The 18,197-nt window shown below is 44.0% G+C and overlaps 1 protein-coding gene across 1 annotated transcript; it reads left to right on the forward strand.

Annotated features, from left to right (window-relative positions):
* Positions 1-5,693: 5,693 nt before the first annotated feature.
* Positions 5,694-18,173, forward strand: LOC308306514 (choline-phosphate cytidylyltransferase B-like; the record flags this gene model as incomplete). Its single annotated transcript, XM_080751534.1, has 8 exons — positions 5,694-5,747; positions 10,680-10,779; positions 11,373-11,489; positions 11,923-12,074; positions 12,886-12,964; positions 13,541-13,683; positions 15,646-15,834; positions 17,901-18,173. The coding sequence occupies exons 1-8, from the start codon at positions 5,709-5,711 to the stop codon at positions 18,171-18,173; spliced, it is 1,092 nt and encodes a 363-aa protein (XP_080607660.1). The 5' UTR covers positions 5,694-5,708.
* Between the last annotated feature and the right edge of the window lie 24 nt (positions 18,174-18,197).

The raw sequence follows: 18,197 nt of genomic DNA on the forward strand, positions 1-18,197 counted from the left end.
CGACGGCAGACAAGTCAACAACACAACAACGGAGCATTCCGCGCCAAATCGCCTTGACGCCAGTTCCCGGGGAAAGTCATATGCAGGAAATTACGCACAATACGCAGCATACGCACGTCCGGTAAAGTCTATATCCCATAGGCTTGGAGGACGACCACGGTGTGATTGGTCGATTTGTTGTCAGGCCAACTGCTTGGAGTCAGTCAACGGTTGTCAGACAACGAGCTAGCCAATCGCAGCCCGACCGTCACTCGAGGCTATGGGATAGAATGCTCTGGTCTACACATAACGCTGCTCCTCGACGTCTGCACGCATGATGTCGCTGTTGTACAATATACAAAATCGCGAGAATGACTGCTGTAATCCATATGCTGGAATCTGTTTGTTACTGCAGTGCATATGATTGTTGTTGTATACCGTAATTCAATTTAATTATAACAAAAGATCGCAAAGCTGCCATCGGCCAAGCGTATGCGACCCTAATTAATTACCATGCCGATGTATAATGTTCAGAATTAGAACTAAGGTAAACACAGACATACAGATGATACAGTAGGCTACTACTACTACAAATGTGCCAGTGTGTGCATGATGTGCGTGCATGCGTGGGTGTGCGTGGGTGCTTTCACCTTCCTATCCTAATTAACCCTCGATCGTTTCCATAGCGACCTAGTTGGACCTTTTGAGTGTTTTGAGCACGGTCAATGGTGTGCTGTGCTGTCCTAGATAGGAGGATGAAAAGCGCGTCGGGGCGTGGTGTCTGTTGGGAGTTGGGACCTGTGGTTGTGACGCTCCAGACACACTGCACCCCGTTCAATTATGACAAAAACATAACACAAAGGCTGTGCTTGTTGCTGCCCCCCTCCCTCAGGGCTTTTCAATACACTACTTTTGTTCTTTTGTTGCAATCAACAGTGGTCGACACTGACAGTAAGTACATTTACACAAGTACATTTTTAGATAGCTCTGGTCCATAGCCTTAGATAGTACTTTTTTTTCCTTTCTTTTTATATGTATTATCGTAGCCTACTTTTGGCTCTTGGGACCCAAATGTACAAAAACTATTTGTGAGTTTCAAATGTAGTCCTACTACAACTCCCATGTTGGGGACCAACACAGGTGTTTCAATTTTTCTGATTGTCATAGAACATTTAGTTTTATACCAATCAGACAAATTGAACATGACAGGCGTAGGATGACTACATTTATACTGAACCTGAATGAACAAGAACAATTTAAGCCCTATTTCAAATAGGCCTATAGAGAAAATAGCCGATCTACAAGCTCACAGCACCTCACAGTAGGCCTGGTACAATGCTTTAAATTGTGAGGTTATAGATCTGCATTGATATTAAAAATAAAATGTACTTTGTAATTTGTATTTTTGTGTACAGTAGCCTATGTGGAGTGGATTATGTCCACCACTAGTTGCAATCAATAACATGTTGTGCCCTGGAGATACATTGTAGCTTTCAGATAGCCTATTGAACACTTTATCTGGGGCTCTCATGAACATGATGAAGCTTATAAGCTAGCTGACATACATACACATTATACACAATACAATCATCATGTTTATATAACTTAACTCTTTGAGTGTCAAAATGTAACCATGGTATGGTATGGTATGGTATGTGTTTATTGCTTAGTCCCCAAAGGGAAACACGTTTTGCCACCAGAGCGAATACAAATACACAAAATCAAAGACATATAACATATAACACACATACAAATACACAACAAATAACAATAACAGACTTTACAAATTACATGACACCCTCCCAAAACCAAGCTAGCGATGTACGTTAATGTTAAGGAATCTAACAGCAGCAGGAACAAAGTATTTCTTCATTCGCTCAGTAGATATTGTAGGCATCAAAAACCTGTTGCTAAACTTGCTACGCAGGTCATTAAATACCTTATAGAGAGGATGGCCTTCGAAGGAAAGAATAGTGATGCAATCCGGAACTTGTGCTGAATACAACTTTTTACTTTAACCAAACAATCTGTATGGTACAATATTTAGTGGTTGGAGGAGGTGCATGCATGGTCTCCCTAAACAACTCTTCCATTGAGAAGACCCTGAATTAGAATGTAGATGCTGCTGTCAGGTAGGACAGTGGTTCTGTGGGTAGGGACCCACACATTATTTTGTGGGGTCCCCAGATGATTAGCTTAATGTGCAACATTGTTTTCTCACGCAACAGTAAACAAACCAACATAAAGTGTAAGTGTATCATAGAGGGTATCTATCTGCACATTTTTAAAGTGACAATTTAATAACTCTAAGGCTGCATTCACACTAAAGAGTGAATACCCTCTCCTTGTCCTTTGAGAATGAGGCGGGGGGCAAGGGTGTCGTCCAAATAATTTTCTATGGAAGTCACATGGTTTCATGCCTCTTCCAAGACTCTTGGCTTGAATCAAGCCAAGAGTCTTGGAAGAGGCATGAAACCATGTGACTTCCATAGAGAATTAATTGGACGACCCCCCCCCCCCCCCCCCCTCATTCTCAAAGGACAAGGAGAGGGAAGGTGACTTTACTGTTTGTAGGAAGCCTAAAATGACGAATTAAACACTGGCCAAACTGTCAAATATTAGAGGCAGAAATTGTGAAAATAGCAGATCTACATGCGTTGCGAGGCGTTGTGAGCATGTAGATCAGCTATTTTCACAATAGAATCGTGTTATACATATGTAATGCCTCAACTCTTAGTGCTCGTCAGGGTGGGGTGTCTCCAGTTAAAATATGCTTATTTTGGGGGTTGCAGCCTGAAAAGGTTGAGAACCACTGAGATAGAACACCTACTGTACTGACAAACTGAAGCTCATCATGAGCACAATATCTCCCCTGGTCAAGAAAGAGGGCAGGCATTCTCCCATGGGGTTTACTGGGGTTCGAATGTCGAGGCCTACAACTACATCTACAAGCTCACAATGGGTTGTGGTTGTGATGCGACATGTTGTGTGAGCTTGTAGATCTGCTATTTTCAAATAGGCAAACATATATAGAGAGCTTAAGTGGTTAATGTATGTTTAATAACTTAAGTCTACAAAGTAACCAGTAACTCAAGTTTTCAAATAATTGTAGGAGGAGTAAAAGTACAATATTTGTCTCTGAGATGTAGCGTAGTAGAAGTAAAAGTATTGAAAATTGGAAGTATTCCCCTGTAAAGTACCTCAAAATTGTACAGTACTTGAGTAAATGTGCTTAGTTACTTTCCGACACTGACACTGACACATAGGCCTATTGATCCTCAGTCCATATACATGCCTTTTTCACTGGTGATAGATTGCACATGATAGGCTATTTAAAGGCTACAGTCCAAGTGTAGAGAGCCAGGTCAGTCCATAGGTCTATACAGTAAGTCTATTTATATACAGTATGCCTAGATATGCATTTTCATTCAGTGACAGAATGCACATGATGACGTGCCTCTATTTCTATGTTATACATTATGTATCGACCAGCCCAGGGGAAGGGGGACAGCTTGTGATTTTAAATGGTCTTTTATGTTGTTCTCATTCTATGCTTATACCCTCATCTTTATCATTATTTCATCCTTACTGCTGTGCTGCTACAGTATGACATTAATGTGTGAAAAAAAACATAAACAAATGATACATAGGCTTTACACACACACACACACACACACACACACACACACACACACACACACACACACACACACACACACACACACACGCACCTCACACCTCTAGACATATATGGAGAGATATACAGTATTTATTTTTAAAGAATTATATGCATACATACACACACACACACACACACACACACACACACACACACACACACACACGCACGCACTTTGTGTGTGCATGTGAAAACCTGAAATGGGACATTCTGCATAATTAGTACTTTTTGATGCCAATACTTTTGTACTTTTACTCAAGTCAATTTTGAATTCGGACTTTTACTCTTACAGTACGTATACGTAATGCATTTATACATTGTGGATTGGATGAAAAGTATGGATTGTATGGATTGGAGGCAGCTTTAACTCTCAGGATTGTACAGTGACTGGCAGTCTGGTGTTGGTGGGCCAATCAGGACAGGCCATTGAAAGCCGGGGGGGGGGGGGGGGGGGGGGGGGTGTTTGTGGATGCTTCACGTGGTACTGCTGCTGAACCAAAGATGCATTGTGTCTGTGGGTCTGTGACTGATGGAGCAGTGAACTGACACATACACTGATATTATCTCCTGTAGGACATCGTCATCATCATCATCATCATCATCATCATCATCATCATCATCATCATCATCATCATCATCATCATCGTTGTCATCATGGTGAAACAGAGGTGCACCAGAACACGTTCCAGACACACAGCGACTGTTACTCGGTGTAGGAGGGGTCTACGCAAGGTAAGACAGTAATTGTGCTCATTAAAAAAATATGTTCTTGCTTCTATTTATAAAATAAAATACGTCATGCTTTGCCTTACCTCAGCCATTTTATCTGACTGACTCAAAATATAGGCCTATAACTGTAAAGTGAAGTTGTTTCAAAGTTTGTGGCTTCAGTCGGTGTTGAAAGGAATTGCTGTTTGAGAAGAAAAATCAAACCCAGTTTGAGCAGTTCATTTAGTAGTTAACAATAATTTGTCAACTCCAAATTATAGGAATCTATTTGATTGATTTGAACATGAACATGAACATCATATTTCACATCTACAATATAGATAGAGATATGACTGCAATAAAGCTGAAAGCCAGCAACACTCCAGATTAAAAAAAAAGTCTTTAAGGTGAACGGCTGGATAATGACAAGGAAAAATGAAATAGTAGTCAGCACACAAGGAATATCCCTTTCACATGGTTTATTTACATGGTATTCTGTCCTGAAGCGGTAAATAAGCCATGTGAAAAGAATATTCCTTGTGTGCTGGCTACATTTTTATTTTTTCACATTTACAATGTACAAAACATTATAAATCAACAGTCATATTTTGACAAGGACACTGAAATAAACTTATAGAGGCTTGATGCCCCCCATTGACCTGAGGAAGTCACTTTCAAGTTATGCAAGCTTCTGGAAGGTGTGTACACATTTCTATGCTGGAATATGTACATATTTGTGTCGTGACAAGTCAGTGTCATTTTAAGGAGATGTCCCCCTCATTAAAGTGCATTTCAGTTCAACTGCTGTCAAAGCACTGAATTAGGTGTTATCATCCCACTCAAAGAGGAAAAAAACCTAAACCAACTCACTGTCAAAACTCAGCCATGGAAAATAGTACAGCGATGCTCGGTGCTGTCTCTCACTTATGGTGCTATGGGCAGCTTGGCCAATCCCGTCCCCTCATGCAAATGAGGCGGCTGCATCCACTGTCTGATTGGAGGCCAGCGTCGTCTCCCACTCTCCCTCCTCTCCTCTCCTCCGTCGCCATGGCGAGGGCTCCTACTAGGGGACTTTTCTGTTGCTGCTGCTGCTACTGCTGCGTCTGGCCCACAACAGGCGAGGGCTCACTCTGCTAACGAGAGGAGGAGGAAGAGGAGGGGAGGAGGGAGAGGGCGGGGGCTTAGAGGAAGAAGAGACAGAGAGGAGAGAGGAGAGAGAGACGGAGTGTGCTGAGGGAGAGAGAGAGAAAGAGAGAGAGAAAGGCATCATCTACACTACACTGATGCTGAGTCACATACAGGGGGGACCACCAGAGCCCTACCCCATGAATCTTTGGGAATAATGGAGGAGCTAGAACACACATGCCCCCATCCGCGGACGGTAGGGCGTTAGCTTGGCCGACGTGCGTGCGTGCGTGCGTCGTGTTTGTGTGTTCGTGTCCTTGAGTGTTTTGTATGTGAGACAGAGAGAGAGAGAGAGGGGGACAAAGAGGCTTGCTTGTTATGAAACAGTCCCCTTGTACCATGTGCTACTGAGATGCTCAGAATGCTGAGTGGAGTGTGTGTGTGTGTGTGTGTGTGTGTGTGTGTGTGTGTGTGTGTGTGTGTGTGTGTGTGTGTGTGTGTGTGTGTGTGTGTGTGCGTGCGTGTGCGTGTGCGCATGTGTGTGTGTGCGTGCGATTGCAAAGGTTGTCCGAAGGAGAGCAGTTTGAGTGGTGCTTGTGGAATTGCTTTGACTGTCTTATGCGTGTGCCTGTCTTTGTGCGTGTCTAAGGGGTTGACACGGTGAGCGGTTTCAGCCCAGCACGAGGGCACTACGGTGAAAGCAGAAGGACAGTGAAAAGGGCAGATTCAAATCTGACGATGTTGCTCGTTCCTCCGTAGGACCTACAGTATATTCGAAGACATTGCCTGTGATTCTATACTGTACTCATTTCGCCTGTCCGAAAAACTCCTTCATTTTGTCTGCCTTTCCCGTTCCTGTCACACCAAAACATCCATCATCATCATCATCATCATCATCATCATCAACGCCTCACTCCTGTTTCCGTCTCCTATCTGCTTCCCCCACCTCTCTCTCTCTCTCTCTCCATTTGCCTGTGACACTTTCTCATCATTGCTGGGTTTTTTCTCTCTCTCTCTCTCTGCTTCATTCTATCCTGTGTTTCTAGCGTTCCATCGCCTTTTCCAACGCAGGCTAATCCTTCCTCCCTATGGCAGATGTTGCACAGCTTGAGCCGGTGCAGGCTTTACTGAGCAGGCTCTCTGCGTTCATCCTGATAGGCTGCTGGTGGTTCCTGGCTAGCTTGTGTAAAAGCCAAGTCAGGAGTCTGCCATCTGCTCTTTGTTGACTGTCTAACTGTCAGACGTCAGTCCCTCCCCTTCTCACGTTGCCCAGTGCATCATGGGTAATATTAGTGTTAGCTCAGAGCATCAGCCTAGTAAACTGTCTTGCTCTTTTGGGTCTCGACTCTCAAGCTAAGATGTTTGGGAACTAACTGCCTTAGTTGGTCTGTGTTCTACTTATAGAGAAGGACGGGGTCCTTGGTTATAATGTTTGGCACTGCTGCTGAGGTGGTTCAAATTCAACATTTCCTTGGCGAGAGAATGAAGAGTTGATACTAAAATGCAATTTATTTGATTTATTCAATACAAATGATGACAATAATATGACAATAATTATGTAATATAATGAGAACTATAATGATGAGAGACTGAGTGTAAATGATAAATGGTAAAATACATGGTAAATGGTGCATTTATAGATAGATACCTTTATTATCCCAAGGGGGGAAATGAGTTGCCCAGAGGCAGCACAGGTTATTTAGAAAGTTACAGAGAAGTATGAAAAAGATAAAAAGAAAAAACAAGAACAGAGTACAGAGTACAGTAAGTACAGTAAGAGCAAGGTACAACAGGAAAGGGAACGAATAATATATATACATACAGTGTCCTAAAGCACGACTATTAATATAATACAGTGCCCAAATCAAAGTGACCATAACAGTCAATGCTAGTTAGTGCAACAAGTATCTCTACATCATGTCAAACACAAGCTGAAATACAAAAAAAACCTACTAACACAACCTAATAGTGCAATGTCCAAAGGTCAGAGCGATAAAAACAACTAGCAAAAGAAAATTAAAAAACAAGAAAGGGTGATGCAGCAAGACGCACAAGAGCACCCTCCCTGGAAGGTCCTTAAGAGGTCAGAGTCAGTTCAGATATAGTTCCAGTAAATAAAAAAGGCTACCGTCGTCCTACGTTAGGACGTTAGTCCTTGTCAATCGACCATTGTGTCTCTCATTGTACAGCTTGAGAGCAGCCGGTACAAAAGACTTTCCTAGTCTTCCCTAGTAATTTATATAGTGCTTTTATCCAAGGCGCTTTACATGCACATTCACCCACACATTCATACACCGATGGTGGAGGAAACCATGCAAGGCACCAACCTGCTTATCGGGAGCAACTAGGGGTTCAGAGTCTTGCTCAAGGACTCTTCGACATTAACTCAGGGGGAGCCCGGATTCGAACTGGGAACCCTTCGTGCTCTAATGACGGTTTCTCTACCCCTGAGCTATGCCGCCCCTACTAGAAAGGACATTCCCCAAAAGATGTGCACTCAGCACTTGAGTATGTAAGGTAAATTCTGCCTGACTATGAAATTTGCTGTTCCGCGCTCAGCGACGAAGACACTCCCTTGACCAACTATGAACTGCTATATGCCAAGGCCATAGTCACTGCCTTAGCCAGAATACTGATACAAGACACATTCTTCCTGTGTTTACAAAACCTTGTAACTTGTCATCTTGCTGTCTGGGTCTCCTGCTTGCCTATAGAGGAATAGTTACCTTAGCCTGGTATGGCCAGACTAATATCACTGCGTAGATATTAGTCTGGAATCTCTGTATGGAACTTGCATTGAAAAGGGCCGGATTAAAAGAAATGCCTCTGGTGATAAATGCCCATATTTGCAAATAATTGGTCCTTTAATACTTCGGAGTGAGTGAAATCCATTCACAACAGAGCGGTGCGCCAGACTAAATCTTTTGAAGGGTAAGAGGATCTTACAGGGCACATGCTTTTTGCTTGCCCTCTAAAATCCAATAGATAAACTGGCAGGATGAACATGCACTTAAAAGGTGTGACTACAAAGTGAATGTATTCGTTCTTTTTTTTTCTTCTTTTTTCAGTATGGCTTTTGGGGCTCTGTGATCGACATGAATGACTAACGCTTTTGACAAGAAGTTAATAACAGCAGTAATTCACACAAAGGCTCTGGCTTAGGGGCCCTACCGGTATATGAGCTCTTAGCTCTTGGGCCCCTGGGCCTGTGCGCCTGGTAGGCCCATGCAGTAATCCACACCTGCTTAAATGACGTCAGATGTTTGTCTGTCTCTCTGACTATCTAAGCCTGTTTGCTACTTTCTCTCTGATTCTGCAAACAAATGGGGTGAACTGACCCTTTGGGGCGTGGCTTCATTTCATTTAGTGAAAGATAATGGAAAGTGTTTAAAAAAAAAAGAAGAAGATAGAAATCACAGCCAGGCGTCTCCTCCAGGCTCCAGTTTAGTTTTGTTCATTCCTCAGAGGCCTTAATGTGCAATCTACAGTAGAGATATATCCTAGACAGTGCGGACACACAGACACAAGCACACAGGGGGATCAATAGCACTGAGTGCTACCCTGTCCATCCCCAAATCAATAGTTGTGATAAGGACTTGGCACCAATCTCAGGTCAATACAGTAACTGGAACGTGGCTTGGGAAGCACGCATGTTGTGCCTGTGATAAACATGTTGTGTTTATCAGAATTTATTTCCTCTTTCCTCTTACCTGTACCTAAACCTGAATTTCCCCCACAGGGATCAGTAACTTGCCACCAAGGGAGAGAGTGACATTTATAACATTACCTTTCTCTCCTCCATTGCTCTCACTATTCCTTTCTCTACAGCTTGATTTATACTTAACCAGCTGATGTGCTGTCATTTCTCCACCCTCTCCTGTTCCTCTCACATCATGTCAGGGCATTCTGCTGTGCCTAGTGCCTGCCTACCTATACCTGCAGGGGTGTCGCACCAAATTCTGGGCCCTGGGTACAAGGATTCACTTCAATTATTTTGTGCTTTAACTATTGAAAAATAGCAGATATACAAGCTCACAGCGCGGCACGAGTGCCACGCTGCGAGCATGTAGATCTGTTATTTTTGAAAAATCGTGAAAGTTTTGCAAGTCTTTGAATCAGGCCTAGAATTTCGTCATTTTAGGGGCACGGCCACTTTGCCTTTGGTGTTGTCCATTTTCTGAGGGCAGGAAGGCCATCAAATAAAACAAGATTTTTGTCAATTGAAAGTATTTGGTATTTACAATCTGATCCATGCTCAGCCCTGCACCAATCAAAGTCACTGGATTAGTTAAAAGATGGGAACTCGGGGGAGTTAAGATTTCAGAATCTCAACAAAAGACACTGGTGTCTTCATGACAAGAAAAAGACACCTGTGTCAACTGTCTACATATTTTACAAGAAAGAGAGAGGAGAAAGTATACAGTAAGCTGGGGCATTAAGGCCACTATGGCCTCAAGTCATGCCATTGGTTTGAGGGGCACAAGTCCAAACTGAGGGGCAATGGCGGCCATGGCCTTCATGGCCTCCATGAAATTCTTGACCTGCTTTGAATATTTCAAATCCGAATTCAAATTCGAAAAACCTATGTTTCTATGTCAGTGGTGCTCAACCTTTTTCATGTGAAGGACCCCCAAAATGATATGTATTTGGCCACGGACCCCCATCTCAAAATATTTAGTTCCAGGGACTCCCCAAAAGCAATATTTGAGTTACAAATGTTCGCTAAAAAAAATATACTGTACATAATCAAAGATTTGCACACATTTTCATGACTTTTCAAAAGTAGCAGATCTACAAGCTCGAGCTTGTAGATCTACAAGCTCGAGCTTGTAGATCTGCCATTTTTCAATAGCTAAAGTATAAAATAATTAAGGCGCCTCCACCTTGGGCCCTAGTGGTCCCCCCCCCCCCCCTTGTGACGCCCCTGCCTACCTACATGCTGCTGCCGCTGTGGGTGTTTGAAAAGGTTTTTTTTTTTAGGTTCCTCTTCTGCCAAACTCACTTTTCAAATGTCACTATTTCTCTGCATTCCATAATGATGTTTCATCTTCATTCCTTGTCGTCACTGTTTCATCTGCATTCCTTTTTAAAGAAGCTGATCATTATCACAAAATACTTGTTGGTGGTCCCTGCCATCTATCTCATCTCAGGATTCTCATCTATCTGTCTGTCTGTCTGTCTGTCTTAGACTCTGACAGAGCCAGCCATCTTTGCCAAGGAGACCAGCTGTGAGTGTCATGCTCCCCATGAGAGACTAACCATCGCCCAAGCCCGCCTAGGAACCCCAGGTAGGTTTCTCCTCTCCTTGATTCTCTTCTCTCTGTTTCTTTGCAACCTGTTTGTCACGGATGGCATTGGGCTGCTGTATGTTGTTTGTCTCTGATGATGGCGTATATCAGGCACGTGCACACATAGACACCAAAGGGGGCCCTTTTACCTGTCAGTAAAAAGTGCCCTCTCCATGCCATACCTGAAGGCAGCATTCAAGAGAATTACCTTGTCCAAACTCTCCTGAACATGAATGCAGCATCTTATGTTGAAAGTTTGAAATCGCCCTCTCTGTGTAGAAATCCATGCTGTAGTAGGTCATATCATATCTCCAGTATTGACTTAATGTTGTCTAGTTCAATGTGGTATCTTCCAAAAATAGCCGACCTCCAAGCTCACAACACGTCGCAGAGTGACGCGTTGTGAGCTTAGAGGTCTGCTATTTTCGATATTTTCACCAAAAGGCCCTTTTAGAAGTGTCAGCCCCTGCCTATCTAACATTCTCTGCACGTCCCTGGCGTATGTGTTGCTGTAGTGTTGTTTGTCTCTGATAGAGTTGTGTTACTGTAGTGTTGCTTGTCTATAATGGCGTTGTGTTGCTGTGTGTTGGCAGTGGACCGGCCTGTCAGAGTGTATGCGGATGGCATCTTCGATCTCTTCCACTCCGGCCATGCCCGAGCTCTCATGCAGGCCAAGAACCTCTTCCCTAACACCTACCTGATAGTTGGAGGTAGGACACACACACCCCCTCACATAATATTCAGGGCACTTTGCTTTCACTTGATGTGAAAGCTTGTAATTCTCTTGTCCAGTGTACAGTCAAGGACCCCTACATTGACATGCGTTTGGCCACGGACCCCCATCTTTGGACCCCCATTTTGAGCCAGGGATCCCCATAAGAGAAGATTTGTGATTAAAAATGTTCAATGATTTTCCGAAAATAGCACATCTACAAGCTCACAGATCATGCAATGTGACGCGTTTTGAATTTGTAGATCTGCTATTTGAGGGGCATAAAACATCTTCAAATATTAAAACAAATATGGAAAATAGCTAATGAACAAGTTCATAATAGTTCATAATAACACCATATTCATCTTTTGGGTCTCTAGCTGAAAAGTCTGGAAACTCCAGATTTATTTCTCTCTCTCTCTCTCTGACAGTGTGCAGTGATGAACTGACTCATAAGTTCAAAGGGTTCACGGTGATGACGGAGGATGAGCGCTACGAAGCTTTGAGACACTGTCGCTACGTGGACGAGGTGGTCAGAGATGCTCCCTGGACACTCGCACCTGACTTCCTGGAGAAACACAAGGTGTGTGTACTGTCTTGTAGTCCTATACTTGTGAGGACCCCACAAGTATAGTAGAATTAGAGTAACAGACAGCGAGGATGATTTCCTTGGTCCTCATAAGAGAAATGTACGTGAACAAAAACATTTTCAAAGAAGTACTGCTAGATTCCAAAGGTGTAGAAAGCAGACTTACAGAGAAAGGAATTCCAAGGCACTCCGTCATTAGTGGAAAAATATATTATGATTTATTTTCTGAGCAAGACCAACTAAGTTGACCAACGCGTTTTGACCTTCTAGGTCTTTGTCAGGGACTCAAGAGTAATGAATGAAAAATGATCAAATGGAAAAAAAAATTGTATACGTTTCATGCCGATCAGTCCGGTGGTGCCTGAGATTAGCTGTTCACAAACATAATCCCTCGCCTTCGGCTGTCCCGGCCTGGTGGAGATAATACAAAAAAGCTTGAATTGTTAGTAATGATGAGCAAATTATATGTAAGAAAATATCAATATGTCTAATACTTTCACAGGAATAAATAAATATTTTCCTTTTAGCCTTCATTTCCTTTTCATTATTAAGCCCATATCTGGGAATGCCCATTCGCGACACGAGTCACACTTGCAAATGAAATACATCCTTGTCACTTGTATGCCCATACTATATACAGTATGGAGATCCCTGTCCTGCGCGACCTCGCTCCTTTAGGGGCGAGGTAGCTTTTCGCCCTTAGGCGTCTTACTGATATATAATAATAACTGTGATTATCTCAAATTAGACGATGATGTAATAATTGTGACAGGCCTAAGCACGTGTTCTTGTGGTTGCTTCTCAGATCGATTTTGTGGCTCATGATGATATCCCATACTCCTCAGCAGGATCCGAGGACGTCTATAAACACATCAAAGAAGCAGGTTGGTCTGCACCATACAAACCATCCCTTTCTTAAATAAAGATCATTTCATAGCAAGGTTATTCCAGTTTTACATTTTCCCATTAGTTTTTATTTAAATATTTATTTCGTTAGTATTTTTTGAAAAGGCTTAGTTTTATAATACATTTGTATTTTATTTTAATATGGATTAGTCACGGGCTAGCCTCGGAAACCCAGACTTTTATTTAGTCACGGGCAAACACACAAATAGCAGAAATACAAGCTCTCAAATTTTAGATCTACTGTACCAGTATCTTTGAAGATCTTTTGTAATTTCGTTAATTTTAGTTCCCAAAACAACCACGTTCCGCACTAAACAAATCATCCTGTTTTAGTTTTTTTTAGATATAATAAATTCACTCTGTTCTGGATGTGTGTGTGTGTGTGTGTGTGTGTGTGTGTGTGTGTGTGTGTGTGTGTGTGCGTGCGTGCGTGCGTGCGTGCGTGCGTGCGTGCGTGCGTGCGTGCGTGTGTGTGTGCGTGCGCGTGTGTGCGTGCGTGCGCGTGCGGCCATGTGCTTGTGTGCATGTGTGTGTGTGCATGACATGTGTACCAGGTATGTTTGTGCCCACCCAACGGACAGAGGGCATCTCAACGTCTGACCTCATTACTCGAATCGTCAGGGATTATGACGTGTACGCACGCCGCAACCTCCAGCGTGGTTACACTGCCAAAGAACTCAATGTCAGCTACATCAATGTAAGTACACAGCCACCTGCATGCAGCACAGTAAAAATCCTGTTTTGAACACTGAGCAAACATAACACAATGAGATATTTCCCTTCAGTACGGTTGTACACAAAAAAAAGGGGGGAAAATGCGGATTTATCTTAATTTGCACAGACGCACTGTGAGTGTCCAGGGACCACCACACCAGGGGGTCCAAATTGGACCCTTGCAGGTCTGTAACTCAGAGAGCATATAAAGCGCATACTTGTGCACTCTCAAGACTTAAAGGTAGGCTAAGTGATTTCATTTAATTTAAATAATAACAAAATGGGTCTATGTTCTGATAGTACTAGTTAGTATACTATAGAGTGTTTGGTCCATATTTGGACTTTGGCCATATCCCCTGTGAGGAGAAAAAAGCAGTTTCAGTTTTGTTGGAGGAGACCAGGGGCATAGTTCCGCCGATTTAAAATGAGCCCAATACGGAACTAAAACCTCCTATGATTGGCCGCTAGTTGCGCTGTTTTCCCCCCCGGCCGATCGCAAAAAGAATTGTTCTCCATTGGACCCCATTCATTTTCCCCTTTCGTTTTCTAACCTTAACACATCTACTGCCTCTTAATCTGAAGGTTGCTTGGTGCCTCGGCGCCACGTCGTTTCCTCCGTCGGCCGCCGCTATTATTTTGAAGGGCCGGAAGGGGGTTGTTTTTGTTTTTTTGGATTATCACTTGACGGCAACGATTACGTCATCTAGTCACATGACAGTGTGCGACAAGAAGATGAAGATGGCTGCGCCCTGCCTTGTGCCTTGTTTACATTTAGATCTGCTGCAAAATGTCTCAAAATGGCTATTTTGTTTAAATGAAGTTTCTTTATGGGCCTCTCCATTGACTTAACATTGAGGAGCTTCACTTCGCGTGCACGCCCAACGTGCGTTGTAAACAAATCGCCGACATTACCGATGCGAGCGGGACCGGAGCGACATTAAGTAAGTAATAATATCTTTACTGTATATACAGTAAGATTCACAGTCCTCACTGTCAACGGCGCCATGGTATTAACCCTTTCAATGACGGTGAGGACTGTCAACGGCGGCGAAAAAGTTAATTAACACTTTCATATATACTTTATGGTTCCTATCGCTAGTTAAAAATTGCCTTTCAATCACGATGATATGCGTTTTGTGAAAATACGGTCCCATTTATGTTAAAATTGATGATAAAGTTACGGGGGGCGTGGCCAACTAAACTGATACCAGCCGGCTGTGTTCTTCGTGTGCTGTATTTCGGGAGGCTCCGACCACATTCTCCCATGTATCCCTGCGGTTGCACGTGAACCGTTGGCTTTTTGCCTGATGAAGACGTAAAGTTGAAACGTTGCAGTTGCCTATAATAAAAGTAAGTTTTTGGAGCATATAAACAGTGTGCGGGCGTTCTTCTCCATCCATTAAAGGACCCATATTGTGTCATTTACGCTGCATAGAAACCAATGGCTTCGCTTTGTCCATATCTTTTATACAGTCTATGGAGGAGACAGGTTTTCCTCCAATCAGGATAGAGTGGGGCCTTCCTCCAATCATGGTCAGGTGGGGGCGGGCCTTATGCACACCAAGGCCTGCCTCCACTTGATCATGATTGGAGGAAGGCCCCCGCCTGTCACCTACATGAAAACTGAAACTGAAACTTAAATGAAATCACTTACCCAACCTTTAAATTAACTCTGTAATGAATAACATTTTATAATGTAGGAAACAAAAGAATCCATTTGTAGACGCCATTTGGACCCCTGCTGGGCCCTGGACTAGATGTTGAGGAACACTGGGGTAGATGGGGTGTGACACTAAATTACACATTTATTTTAAAAGCCATGTTGGACTGCCTTCTGTGAAAATGTAGTGTGACATAACGTGCATGTCACTCGACAAAAATAGACATAAATTAGGTTTTGAATTGCCTTAACGGATCCCCTCTCGTTTCCATGGGGCTCTGCCAGGAGAAGAAGTATCGTCTGCAGAACCAGGTGGACCGCATGAAGGAGAAGGTTCGCACGGTCGAGGAGAAGAGCAAACACTTTGTGTACCGCGTGGAGGAGAAAAGCCATGACCTCATCCAGAAGTGGGAGGAGAAATCTAGAGACTTCATCGGCAACTTCCTGGAACTGTTTGGCCCAGATGGGACGTGGGTAAGTCGGTCACACACACACTCTCTTGTAAGAAGAGGAGACATTCGCACACAGCTTGTGAGTTGCATTCACCATCACCTGTGCCTTCCAATTTTAATTTACCTCAACTGGAGACAATAACGAACAGGGTTTAATCTGAGCAGGTTTGTTTGGAGGCAGGCCTTTTATTTTCAAATCCCCTCTGTTTGAAGTGTAATTGGTAAGTAATATTTTTGTATGAATCGTCGTTTTGATCGGCTCCCATTTATTTGCATGCTAAAATTACTGCATTACTTTCAGTTTATGCATTGGGTGCAGTACAGCTCAGTGGCCTTATGATTAGAGTGTCCGGCTGTCCGCCCTGAGACTGGGAGGTCGGGGTTCGTCCCCGGGCTGGGTCATACCAAAGACTCTGAAAAATGGGAACCAGTGCCTCCCTGCTTGGCACTCAGCACCAAGGGTTGGGGGTAAGTCCCTGCGACATACTAGCGTCATGTCCAGGGGGTGTACTTGTACATCAAGCTGCCTCACACTGCAGAAACAGGAGATATCGGCCTTATGGCTCGGCAATGCTTACTTACTTACTTGCAGTACCCCAAAGAACTCACATGCTTTGGAATGCGATTGTACTGATCATGATGATGATGGAGGATAAGCGCTACGAAGTAACCTACAGTATTTGGGGTTTGTTTTTGAAGATCTAGGTAGGCCTTTTCTTTTCCAGTGGTGGTCACTAGTTGCCTGACTGCTAAAGCGTCCGACATCTCAACACCACACTACGTGGGGGGAGAGAGTCTGACATTCCGGGCAGACAATCCATTTCGGCGGGGGGGGGGCTAAAGCCTATTGACGTCACACACACACACACACACACATACACACACACACACTCGCGACGGCGACGTGGCGTGACATTGCAAAAATACGTTATTTCTCATAACATATTATATGTCTGCATGTTTACGTTAGTGCAAAATGGTATTAAAACGTGAAGAAACGGCACTATTTCATAGTTTATTAAAATAATACGAGTCAAGTCTGACTCCGCCATGACAGTTTTCACGGACCAATCAGAGTCCACTAGACTCTCACGTGGGCAGAGGACACCAATCAGAGTCCACGAGTGAGTCTTACGTGAGCTCAAGAGCTCTGTTTGGAGGGGGCTGGGACTGGAGCAGCCACACACGTGCCCCAAGCATACAACCCTGATTGGCCCATTCAATGCGCCCGCTCTTCGGGCGCCTTCGAAATAGATTAAAATGTGTGCAGCTTCAGTCCACACTACAAACCACCCACCAGCAGGGGGGGGTGATGTGCGGACTGAAGTGTCAGGCTAGGTCACTAGTACCCAAGTAGAGAAAAAGTGAATATTTAGAGGATGGTAAATGGTAAACAGTGCATTTGTATAGCACCTTTATCCAAGGCAGATTAGATTGTGCATTACATTCACCCATTCACACACACATGCATACACCGAATGCGGAGGAAACCATGCAAGGAACAACCTGCTCACCGGGAGCAAGGTTCAGAGTCTTGCTCAAGGACTCTTCGACACTAACTCTGGGGAGCCCGGATTCGAACTGGGAACCCTCCGTGTTCTTATGACGGTTACTCTACCCCTGAGCCCATGCCGCTGAGCCTGTACTGAGCCAAAAGCCTCCAGTGATCCGGTTTGAATACTATGTCCACCATTGGCCTTCGCAGAACTATTGAGTCTTCAGACCGTAGTCTGAAGACTCACCTCTTCAGGCTCCACCTTAGCCCTAGCACTTAGAGTAACAGTTGCCTATACCCTCGATGACCATACAGGCTTATGCAAAGGCAGAAAATGAAAATGTTATATAGACCGACTTGGCATCTTGTATCCTCAAAGCTATAGTGTGTGTGTATAGCTTCGATGTACAGATTATTGATGTTTTTAGATTTTATTGATTTGATTGAATAGGTCCTTGGTTTACCTACGTTTTAAGATTACATTTGATTGATTACCTTAATTGTGCTGTTCTTGCTTACTGTAAATCGCTCTGGATTTAAGAGCGTCTGCCAAATGCCTAAATTGTAAATGGTCTCCTCGCCCCCGTCCGCAGAAACAGGTGTTTCAGGAGCGCAGTGGGCGGATGATCTCCTACGCCATGTCTCCCCACACCTCTCCGTGCAGCAGCCCGACCAGAGAACTGTCTCCGCTGCGCTCTCCTCCGTCGCCCACCTCGCCGTCCCCCCGCTGGCACACCGCGCGGCCCTCGCGCTCGCCTTCACCCCCCCTCCGCTGGCACAACGCGCGACCCTCGCCCACCTCGCCTACCCAAGGGGCGTCCGCTTCCATTAGTAGCATGAGTGAAGGCGACGAGGACGAGAAATAGACATCGTTGTGGACTGTGGAACGC

This window comes from Nannobrachium achirus, assembly GCF_963921795.1.
Source record: "Nannobrachium achirus genome assembly, chromosome: 21".
Classification (NCBI taxonomy): domain Eukaryota; kingdom Metazoa; phylum Chordata; class Actinopteri; order Myctophiformes; family Myctophidae; genus Nannobrachium; species Nannobrachium achirus.